This window comes from Danio rerio, chromosome 4, assembly GCF_049306965.1.
Source record: "Danio rerio strain Tuebingen ecotype United States chromosome 4, GRCz12tu, whole genome shotgun sequence".
NCBI classification, from domain to species: domain Eukaryota; kingdom Metazoa; phylum Chordata; class Actinopteri; order Cypriniformes; family Danionidae; genus Danio; species Danio rerio.
Genome location: NC_133179.1, coordinates 11,170,831 through 11,182,937, shown reverse-complemented (window position 1 = coordinate 11,182,937; position 12,107 = coordinate 11,170,831). Strand labels below are relative to the sequence as shown.

General features: G+C 34.3%; 1 protein-coding gene across 2 annotated transcripts; it reads right to left on the bottom strand.

Annotated features, from left to right (window-relative positions):
* Window positions 1–420: 420 nt before the first annotated feature.
* Window positions 421–11,650, bottom strand: ing3 (inhibitor of growth family, member 3). 2 transcript variants are annotated; one of them, NM_200937.2, is made up of 12 exons: window positions 11,489–11,650; window positions 11,288–11,359; window positions 10,313–10,413; window positions 9,303–9,368; window positions 8,945–9,041; window positions 8,597–8,668; window positions 8,401–8,517; window positions 6,817–6,980; window positions 4,643–4,833; window positions 4,367–4,553; window positions 3,691–3,729; window positions 421–1,291 (listed from the first exon to the last, which is right to left on the bottom strand). In NM_200937.2, exons 1-12 carry the CDS (start codon window positions 11,514–11,516, stop codon window positions 1,175–1,177), a joined length of 1,251 nt encoding a protein of 416 aa, NP_957231.1. In that variant the 5' UTR covers window positions 11,517–11,650; the 3' UTR covers window positions 421–1,174. The 2 variants fall into 2 exon arrangements, with proteins under 2 accessions (NP_957231.1, XP_068075666.1); XM_068219565.1 differs by having other exon boundaries at window positions 4,643–4,678; window positions 6,849–6,980; window positions 11,489–11,601.
* Window positions 11,651–12,107: the final 457 nt, after the last annotated feature.

Sequence of the window (12,107 nt, the reverse complement as noted above, 5' to 3'; positions counted from 1 at the left end):
CTCACAAGAAGGTCCCTAGTTCAAGTCCTGGCTGGGTGAGTTGGCATTTCTGTGTGGAGTTCCTCAGGGTGCTCCAGTTTCCCCCACAGTCCAAAGACACATGCTAAAGGTGAATTGAATAAGCTAAATTGGCCGTAGTGTATGTGCATGCATGTGAGTGTATGGGTGGTTCATTCGCTGGTTTAAACTGGATAAGTTGTTGGTTCATTCCGCTGTGGCGACCACTGATGAATAAAGGAACTAAGCTGAAAAAAATGAGTGAATGAATTAGACGAACGCATCCCCCTTATTTAATGAACACAGGCTCCGATTGGTTGATCGAAGTGTTTTTACAGGACTGATGATGACGAAACATTTCTTTCAGAAAAAACGCATCACAAAAACATAACATTATTAAAACAAAAAAGATATAAAGACTGATTACCAAAAGCTCTTGCTCATTTTATTGATTTTTTTGTTTGTTTCCCCCACATCTCTCAAAACATATCACCACGTCAGTGCAGTACAGGCTAGAGACACAAACACACAAGCATACACACAAGTCACAGTTGTTCATTTGTTCTATTGTACATCTTAAGAGCTCCTTGCTATAATAAGAAATGTTCTGTCCTTTAAGCGGAGCACGATAAATCATCTATCCACATTACACACATATAAATCCCACATTTTCACCGGGAGTCACAGTTGCTGTTGTAATCTCAGGATCTGTTAAGATTTGTCAGCGCTGAATGTCTCTGAGACTTGTAGTCCATTAAACAGTTCCGGACTACAGTTCCCAGTCAGCATCCATACTATAGATTAGCAGGAGCTGCCAGATGCGAAGGGTCATCACGCATGGCAAGCTGAGGAATGTCTTGAATGTTAAAATACATGGGCCTCCCAATAACATCTTGCCCATCTGCCTCCATAAAGAAAAATGAAGATGAAGAGAACAACATAAAAACATGACACGTTTTGAGGGCAGTGTGCGCTTTGACTGATTCGCCAGCTAAACTGCCCAGTCTGGTTGTGATTTTCACAAACACACACACACACACATACACACACACCATCTTTCAGACATCAACATTTCTGTTCACATCTACACACCCTGATCGCATGGAGATCTGACATGTACACTCTTGGTTCGAGGAGGACAGTCATGTCTGAGAGGTCAGCCCAGGTGATCTGGCTTTCATTTGTGCCGGCTTCCCCTTCTCTTCATGGCCGCTGTACACTGTGGGCAGTACCACTTCCCTTTGGGTGCTTCGGTCAAACCCACACAGCCGTAGTGAAACCACTCGATCGGACACTATGGGAAATAAAATGAAAATTAAATGAATCAGATTCTCAGACTGGCCAAATGTTACACATACACCATTTATAAAATATACATACCATTTTTTTCTTGTATATACACAAGTACTGTAGTTTAATTCAGTAAATATAGCAGTTCATTAATGTTCTCATTTTTTAAAAAGTGTTTAATTAATAAGTACATGTATTAAAAATGTAATTCGTACATATTAAAGAGGAAAATTATATATACTAGTGTTGAACGATATTGGAAAAATCTGACTCGCACTAAACTTTGATATCCAGTTTAGGGAAACTAAAACTGCAGCAGGGTGCCATGACATAGGCGAAGTTCCAAGTACACATTAATAAATTATAACCATAAAACATACAATAAATCTATTTTGAGATCTCCATCCCCCGCTGGAATCATTTAAACACCTAATGGCCACCATAATAAAATAATTTCTAATTTCATTTGTCTTGAATTTAGGAACTCTAACAGAGTATATACAGGGATCCGAGTGCGCAATTCAACACCTATAAGACCTTTATTAAGACCCTTTACATACAATGTAAGACAATTTTCAATCGGAATCACTGACAAGATTTTAACTTACAGTATATTTACTAAATATTAATGTAAGAAACTAATCCAAATCTAAAATATTATGTATATACTGAATAAAAATATCTGAAATCTAGATAATTCACCATGTTGGCGCCTACAGAACTGCTGAAATAATAGTGTTGCCTTGGTTTGATGTCAGCATGATGTCAAACCTAGTAGGATTTTATTGATTTATTAAACTACAGAGCATCCTGATATTGGCAGATTTAATTCAGGCAAACTTTAGCATACAACCATACATTGCATGATCAAAAATTATATTAAAGTTTAATACTTTGCAAAATAGCATTTAAGACCTTTGAATAGTTTTAAGGGCTTTATTTCTCTACATTGATTTAACAACTTTTAATACTTTTTAAGACCCCGTGGACACCTGGTCTAAGACAACGTCCTGATGGCAGCAGATGAAACACAGAATACAATGTAAGATCCGGAGTGCATAGGATACCCTGAGCTCTCTTTAACACACAAGTACAGTAAATTACCATTGGACCAGTTTGGTTAAAACCGATGAACTTGCCTGCCACCTTCACAAGGCAACTCAACCTGTTTTAATTTGACAGACTTAGATTACCGAACCAAGCTACAATGCAAAAAGACAAAACAGATTCAATAAATTGTTTTAAAAAAAGTGTCATCATAGAGGTACAAACCCAAACGTTCTGAGTGTTAGTCTGAGTGTTAGGTTGGAATGTCAACATATTGTTGATTTAAGGTTTTCTGGAGAGTCCAACAGTATTCAGGAAGAAACTGAACAGTCAAAAAATAAATCTTTATCTTTTTACCTTTAACCTTTGTGTACTGTTCAAGTTGACTACACTTTCATTATGTTGGTGGCTGTTTCAGCCCTGTTGACTTCCATTATAATGACATTTTTTGATTGCAAAGCCATGGCACTAAATAATCGTGCATTCTTGATTGTTGGTGATTTTCTCTGTTTATTTATACTGTTGATCATCAGTTGGCAGCATTAACCCTGTAGATGGGCCTGTGCAAAAAAGCTTCTGGTTTTTATATGAAGTTCTATGAAGTAAAACAGCAAATTACAGTGTCTGTGCATAAATACACTTAATGTTTACTTTGTTCTGTAAGCTGAGATGCTTATTTTTTATTTTCTCAAACATATCAAGGTCTTTCATACACTAAACTTCATATAACCATAACATTTTTATCCAGAAGCTAAGCTTTTTTTGCAATGCAACTAATGATCAACAGTAAACATTTGTAAATTGACCTCTTCCCAACTGGGAACACCAGCAACAATCAAGAATGCATGATTATATGGTGTCATGGATTTGCAATCAATAAATATCATTATAATGGAAGTCAATGAGGAAAAAAAATAGTAAATATGCCTAAAGTGTTGAATTTTTAAAAGCATTTCCCCAAAATATTTGCCAAAATAAGATTGATCACCAAAATTCATTCCATTTGCTGAAACACAGAGAAAGTTGTGGCGAAATTTAAGACTCAAAATCACCCAAGAGTGGATAAAAACATGCCAAACAGCAAATAATGGTTAATAAATAATCTAATCCTGCAACGTGACTATTGCTGGAGACACACACTGTAATATCGATGCTCAAACGATATACTGTACATAGTTCAACATCCGTTTTCACTCAAAATAATAATGCTGATGTTGTTTGCCATCGTCGCTACAAAAATCATGGCTGCCCAGGGGTCACAAAAGCTGTCAGAGCCCAGACAGAGTGATCCAGTATGTGTTTTATGAAGAGGAAATGTTGTCTGTGTGTGTCCCTAAAGATGAAGGGTTGACTTACATCTTGGTTATCACAGCCGACCATCTCTCCGTAAGACACCTGCACAAAGACAGAGAGAATGAGACATAGAGCAACAAACGCAGCAGTGCACACCTGCAGCCGAGTGTCACAGAAGCGCACCTGCAAACAAAGACTGTGCAAGTTTAGTCTTTGATGACTATTCAAAGACGCACACACACACACACACATTTCTATTTTTGATATACTTTGACAAAAGCTATATCACTTTGAGGCCATAAAACAAACGCATTCTTAGGGAGACAATTCTTTTGCACTCATATGCCAACTAACAGCACACACACACCCAGACTCCTCCTGCAAACCCAGTCACACACTTTCTACAGTGAGAATTGTAAAAAATATATAGGTGTAAATAGTTTAAAAACATATAAACATATACATTTCCTCCCTGGCATTTGTTCCTATTGTTTATATAAGGATTATATTAAAATCTCCATCACTTAATGTTTCAATATTGGTTACAACTCTCCTCATAAATACATACGAATGCAAATAAATGGATTTTTAAAAATGGAAAACCCATGATGAATTTGCCTTGTTATCATTCATTAGTACAACTTTTAAATGCCACAATATTGGTTTAATGTGTTGTTTTCATTAGATAGTTCATTTTAAATGCATACACTGCATGAGAGATGATGCTACATAAATGTACCTGGTTACAAATGCAGTATCTGGGTTCATTGGGGTCGTAAGTCCAGTCCACTTGACTGCTGGTGTCTGTTTCTGTGACTGTGGTTTGTACCAGTTCATGAGCCAAAGCTGAAGATGACGAGCAGGATGACAGTGAAGAGGAAGAGGAGGATGAAGAGGACTGGTGGTTGGAAGACTTAGTGTTGCTTCTGGAGGAAAAAAAAAACGCAATGAAGTGTTTAAAATCGAGCATGGTCACGTGGCTCTTTATTGTGGCACCTGTGTGTGTGTGTCTTACTTGGTCTTGCGTGCTGTGCGGGAGTCAGAGCTGTTGGTGGATGTGAGGGGTTGCGTGAGCGTACTGGCCAACGCAGAAGACGAGTAACTGCTGGAGTCTCGACTCATGGTAAAATCTCGACCCAAGAAATCATTGTTCTTGACCGCTTCATAACTGGCCTTGAGACTGGATGTTCTCCTGCCCTCTTTCATCTGAAACACACACAGTATTTTTTATAAACTATTAAATATATTTGAAATTAGCTTAGATTTTCATGCATTTAGTTTTTATTGTATTTCATTTATTTATTTAATGCCATACCAGCTTCTCTGCCTATGCCATGGATCAAAAAATAATCAAGTTTACAACGTTTTAGAAATACCACTTTTCTATAATTATACAAATATTTTAACTATAAAAAGTCATCAACATCAACAAATAATACATAAGATAAATGCATAAATAATAAGATAAAAAAAACTAAAACAGTTTTTTAAGATTTACTTTTGTTAAAAACATTGCACAATTCTGGAAGGATTCACATTTAAAAATATTTCATTTTAAGTCTCTCCAGATAATATTTGTATATATAATTATATATTTGGCAGGGACAGTATACATTAATTAGCATTGCAGAAAGTGCACCAGAAGTACTAGAAAAAGGCTATTTTTCATCCGTTATGTTAAAAAGATGTTAAAATTGACAAACTAAAATGGACAGTTAAATCCTAATAAAGACAATGCATATAAACCAAATAAACTAAAACACCGACATTATGTAAAGACGATAAGAGTTAAAACATATTTAACAAAAATTACTTCTTCAGTTTTAGTTTTTTAGTTAAAAGCAATTAAGCTAATATTTAAAATGCGATTTACATTGAATTAATTATTTCCCCAGCAATTTTACAGTTTTAACTCAACCTTTCTTCAATCACCATAAAATGTTATAATAAGCACAGACTCAAAAAATGAAATAGATTAAGGTCTTGTTTTTGCCTAATATTAAGCACTGGAACCCCCACAATAGTTTTTGGGTTATCAATAAATGAACACAAGCTGCTAATCTCGGTCTCATTTTCTGCCGTCTTCATTGAGGTTGAACTATAACTGCGAGAGCCATTTTCACAATATCAAATCAGATGATCAAACCCTCTCCTCAAAGAAATCAGTAAGGTCATTTAAAGTAAGGTTGCAAGATATTGGAAAAAACATGATAATGCAATATTTTATTTTTCTGCGATAAATATTGCGATATGAACACAGTTTCACTAGTTTGAATAGCACTATTTGACTTTTTTCTAGGAAATTAAAAAATTTTCAGGTTCAAAAATTGAATAATCACAATGCAAAAGCTCCTTTTCTTACTTTTTTCATCCAAATGTCTAATAAATTCTTAAATCAAGTAAAAAAATATTATTTTGGTTTAAACTTCTGAATAAGGTAAAATTAAAGAGTTTTTAAAAAAAATCTTGTTTTCACTTAGAAATGATATTTGGTCTAGAAACAAGACAAAAATTCCAAGTATCTCTTTTTTTTGTTGTGTTAATCATATAAATACAGCAATTAAATATATTCTGTAGCTCCTGGTCAACTAGAATCCAGACTCAGCATTGCATATCTTGCAATGTGACTATTGTGGATGTGCTCATTTAAGTATTGCTGCTGAAACGAAATATTGTGCAGCTCTAATCTAAAGTACACAAGAGAGTAATTCAAACACTACCAATAAAGAAAAACATATCTCCATTGATGATCTGTGATCAGTCAAATTAACAAAAAACCATCTTAAAAGCCTGTACAAACAGGGGTTAATCATTTCCAAGAAACCCGCTACATGAAAGACTGCGGTAATTTGTTTTATATTATTTACCAGTGTATCAAAAATGTAATAACAAAAAAAAATACACACAATAACAACAAAAGCAAAAGGTGATTGAAAAATGGAGTCTCACTAGAATTAAATAAGAAACACCAATAATGAAAATAATCTAAAAATACAGGACAGGATGTGTCGATGTGATTTCCCTCGAGTTATAATACTAAAGTGCAGTGAGTGCTGAAATTAACACCGGCTTCGATAACATAATAACTGACACGAAAATAACCGTTGGAGGAAGTATGAAAGAGACTCCTATGAGGCCAAAAATAGTTTGAACAGGAAATTAAGTGTAGTGTAAAACTAGGCGGTTTACCTGTGCTGTGGCTTGCACTGCCTGAGCTGCTGCCATGGAAATAGCACCCGCTCCTGCTGCAGGCCCGGCCGGAAGTGGGCTCAGGTTGTATGAGGAGGTGAGTGATTGGGACGAGTTGACGTTATACATGCTGTTAGAGGAGGATGTGCTGTTCGCTCTGCAGCCTGCAACGTACACACACACACACACACACACACACAAAAAAATCACATTCAGTATATGACCAGAAAACATTTGTGAGAAACAGCGCAACATAAGTGATCAGTAATCTCATTGCATCATAAAGCTCGTTTCTTGAGAACCATTTAAGCAGTTACCACACACAATAAACATATGTGCCTGTATGATTATGACAAATTGTTATTGTGGTTCATTTCCCTTGTCACTGTAATTAGGATTAGGATTGTGTGGTTATAAAAAATATTCTCAATATGTTTGCAATTATTTAGCTGGAAATAAAAAATTAAAAATGACTCTAATGCACATTTTCATTAAGCTGTTATGCTCCCTAAAGATTGAGTTGTTTAGAGTATAACAAAATGCATGCATTATGGTAGTTTACAAAAACATTTATACCTAAAAGTACAAAGGATGTAGTCAATTTTCTTTGATTTATTTGCATGCACCTCAAGGTAAAGAAATATAAGATGCAAAATTTGATCATTTAATGAAAAGGACCAACAAAAATGCAACCTAACATTTTAACTACATATTTTTTTCCATACATAAATCATCTACATTTGGATCTAGACAATACCTATACAAATTTACTAATTATGCCACTTACATCTGATAGACAGATATAAATAGACATACAAAGCATCCAATCAATTAATATTTTAAGGTATTTAAAAAGCATATGCACTATTGTGTGGGGGGTCTAATTGTATATTTATACTTTTGATTCAGTGTACATGAAATAAATTGATCAAAATTAATAAGAAAGATAAATTATGTTATGAAAGTTCTTGTTTTAAAATGTACACTGCAAAAAATTAATATCTTACTTAGATTTTTTGACTTGTTTATAGTCCAAATATCTAAAAATTCTCATCAAGAAGCATTTTCTAGGCAAGCAAAACATAATGGATTGTTTTAAGAAATTATATGCCAATATTAAGTTAATTTTTACTTAAAACAAGCAAAATAATCTGCCAATGGGGTAAGCAAAACAATCTTGTTCTTCCTTTTGACATAGATTATTTTTCTTACCCCACTGGCAGATTATTTTTCTTGCTATAAGGAACTCACTTAATAAAGAAAATCTGAGAAAAGCATTTTTTGCAGTGTAAATTTTATTTATAAACTTTAAAAGACTTTTAATATTTATAAAAGTTTAATTTTGATCATTGATAATAACACCACAAATTGTTTATCAAAAAGCAAATTATTCCTTAAATTATTTCTAAAGGATCATGTCATTCTGAAAGCTTTTTATTCCATAGTTTTTTTTTTATTCTTACCATACACAGAACACTGCAAAATAAATGTCTATGAAGAATTTCTTGGGTTCACCTGTGTTTATTTTTGTGTTGTGTCTGTTTTTACAGGCTGACCCAGGAGAAGAGAGCATGTGTGTTTTACCTGGTGTGTTTTCTTTAGTGGCGTCTGACGTGAGCGTGGAGAGCAGGGCCTCTGACTTAAACTTCTTTTCAGGTACGTGTTCAGTAGTGTGGTGGGCTGGCGTGCTGTATTTCCTCTCTGTCAAACGACAAGGAAAACAGGTCAGAGTACTGGAACCAAAAATTAGACAGAAGGTATTTTCTTGGAACAAACTTACTCTCCACTGTGGTGTGTGAATGTACGTGGTGGTTGTTGACAGGTTGAGAAGGGCTGTCCATCTCCAAAGACCCTAGAAAAGATAAAACTGACTTCACGAACAGCTTAAAAATGAGAACAAAGCTACAAGATGATTAGTTTACTAAAGCATGTCCAGACATTTTAAGATATGTGTATACTTTTCCTGAAGACAAGCAATCAGTTATTTTTGTTCATATTAAAAACATGTAGATATCATATTTCTTTAAATGATTTACACTGATTTTAAAAACTTGCCAACTCCTACCTTTTTTATCTTTTGAAATTAGCCAGTTATCTGTAAAAAAGGTGATTGAGAGGCGTCACTCACGTCTTTCCAGGATCTCTGTGATGCCAGCGTTATCTGCTTCCAACTCCATTTTAAACTTTGCCAACTCCTGATCCAACTTCCGTAAATGTCTATCAACCTACATAAGAGGCACAAGATCAACACACAACGGATTACACAAACCCACACACAAGTTCAAATGTCACTTCTCATTAGGAAAAATGTATTTAAAAACGTCTATTAAATCTCACGAAAAAGCATTAGTATGCATTTAAATAGCAAACAAAAAAGCTTCCCAGAAATCCATTGGCTTTTTACTATTAGTGATGTGCTGCCACCTACTGGGACCATACAGTACTGACACAAAGGCTAGTGTTGCTAGTTACAGTAAATTACTCACCAGGTCATAAATTTGATTGGCTAATTGGACCTTTTCATCCGCATCTTCTAAAGCTTTATAGTAGTCCTGGTAAACAGAAAGAGATCATTAGGAAAGCATATTATCTTCTAATGCAAAACTATCCATTATTAATTTTTTATCAATCATTGTTATGACTTAACCAGCAGTTGTTTCATCATGATTTCATCATTATTTCATCATTATGCAATTTAAAAAATAATAATGAAAATAAGGAAAATATTGAATAACAAATGAAATAAAAACAAAAAAATAATATATCATATCTTGCTAGTAACAAAAAATATGCACTGTCAGTTTCAGCGTAAAGATCTCATCTTATACATACAAACTTTATTATATCAGTTAAGCAAATGTTGTGCTTCACTTAGAATGTAGTTTAGATGTTTTATTAAATTAAATTGCAATATAATTTTTATTGTTCAATATATTTTGCAGCTGATTCCGGGAGTAAACAATATGGGTAACACTTCACAATAAGATTGCATTGGAAAACATTAGCTAATGCAATTACTTACTAACATTAACAAATAATAAGCAATATATTTATTACAGTATTTATTCATCTTTTTTAACATAAAATACAATTGTTTATTGCTAGTACTTGGTAACTCAGTTGATTAACTAATGTTAACAAGCAAAAGCATGGATTTTAATAACACATTACTAAACGTAGGACTATGATTAATTCATAATATGCAAATATTGTTCATCCTTAGTTAATGGTAATAAATAAATTAACTATACTGGAACTGTATTGTAAAGTGTGGTTGTAATATTTAATATCCATTCATTTTAAAATGTCATATATTGCTTTTCCCCCCCTTTTGTTTAATTTAAATTTTGAAAAGAGTCAATAAAAAGTGTCCAACCCAAAAACACTGATGGTTCAAATAAGGAAAAGCATTATCAACATTAAAAGATCTCATACTACATTATTATCACCTGCAGAACACTCAGTTCGACTGAAGTGCACATCATCTGTTCTTTACCTTTTTGATGATTTCCATCTGTTCTTCCCTCCATTCAGGCTTGTTCTTCTTGGCATTAGTAAAAAACTCATTGACCCGCTGCTCAAGCTGATCCATCGCATCTGAACAAAGGAACATGATCAAAAGTGAAGTCAAGAGCCCGACTTGGCTCACAACCACACAGATGGCGACTGTGGAAGTCTATGGTTGGTTAAAGATCTCAGTAGATCATTAAAAGGCTGTAGGTGCAACCCCTACAAAGGGTGATTCATGAATCACTGCTAAAGCTGTGGAAAAATATCCAGATCCCAATCACCACAAAATAAAATGAAATTATTTAAAACTATATAATATAAAAATATTTAACTGATGTAAATTAGGTTTATCTTAATTATAACTACAAAACTAGACTTGAATATACACATATAAACATTGATTTAATAATATTAGTCTTTCCTTATGATTTTGGTGGGAAATGTAACCGGGAAATTACATGTAATGAAAACTGTCTATAACATTTCCAAGAAGAAATGTCTTTGTGATAACTGTTTTGTAAAAATGATTTAATTAGAAATATATACATTTCTAACTAGAATGAGTACCTATGCATGTTTATGGTTGATGCAAAACCTTAATCTGTTAACAAATACATGCATTTGCTATAAGTAAACTGTGTTCCCGTGTGATGAAGACAATCAAAATCTTGTCAATGGGGGCACTGTCAGACTCTAAATTACTTGGGGTGACCAAAAAAATGCATTTCAATGCAATAATGTATCCTAAGTTTTCCCTGGTTTAGGTGACACTGGTGTTACTCAACTTCCACATGCTCTAATTGCACTTAACATCAGTGTGCAACATCACAACACATGCATGCTTTTATTATGCTTGCAAATTCACCAAACAGATCTCCACTGATATGAAAGGCTCTTTACGTTAGTTTAAGTCAGCTGTGGTGTTCTAAGGCACAAAAGTGAGTTTAAACTGAAACCGTACTCTGCACTTGCAGGTCCATCTCTCTCATTTCCGTAAACCTGTCGCGGAGATCCATGGGTAGCTGCTCGATCACTGCCGGGAAGAAGAACAACCGCGTTACAAGCTAACGGATGTGACAGCAAAACACGCCCTAAACCACCCTCTAAAACACCTACTTACGATAATACGAACATATATAGATAAAAGAGCTGTTTTACTCACTTTCGAGGTAGTCCTCAAGGTACAACATTCTGGCGGAGATGGTTTTTCGGAGGTTTCAGAGAAAGGGTGTTTTTCGGCAATATGGCGTCGCGGGCAGCGGAGAACTGAAGGGGAGGAAAAAACACAAGCTGGCGGGGGAGGGGCTTACGTGAAGGGCGTGGGATCTGATTGGACGATGGTGGAGTTGCGCGGAAGCTGCACTCTTTATGAAAATCGTTTTTATGGAACTTGTAGTTCTTTCAGTTGAAACTACGTCAAGCGCATTGTGGGATGTCCAACGCAATCTGCCTTTTGTAACTTTTAGTACTTTGTACATTTTAGTACGATTTGCTCATCTCCCAATAAGAGGTAGGTATATATATATAAATAAATAAATAGATAAATAAATAAATAAATAAATAAATAGCCATTTTCGTTCTGTTCTAAACATACTTGTTTACATTAGATATTATATCACGTAAATATAATTGTTTAGACACAATTGTTTAACAGATAAATTCATTTTTTAAATAAAACTGACATAACAGAAACGTTCAATCTTTAAGAAAATAAAAAAGCATATAAAGCAAATAAAGTAACTAACATGTAAAATTAAAGTAAATTTCCACAGAGATAAAGG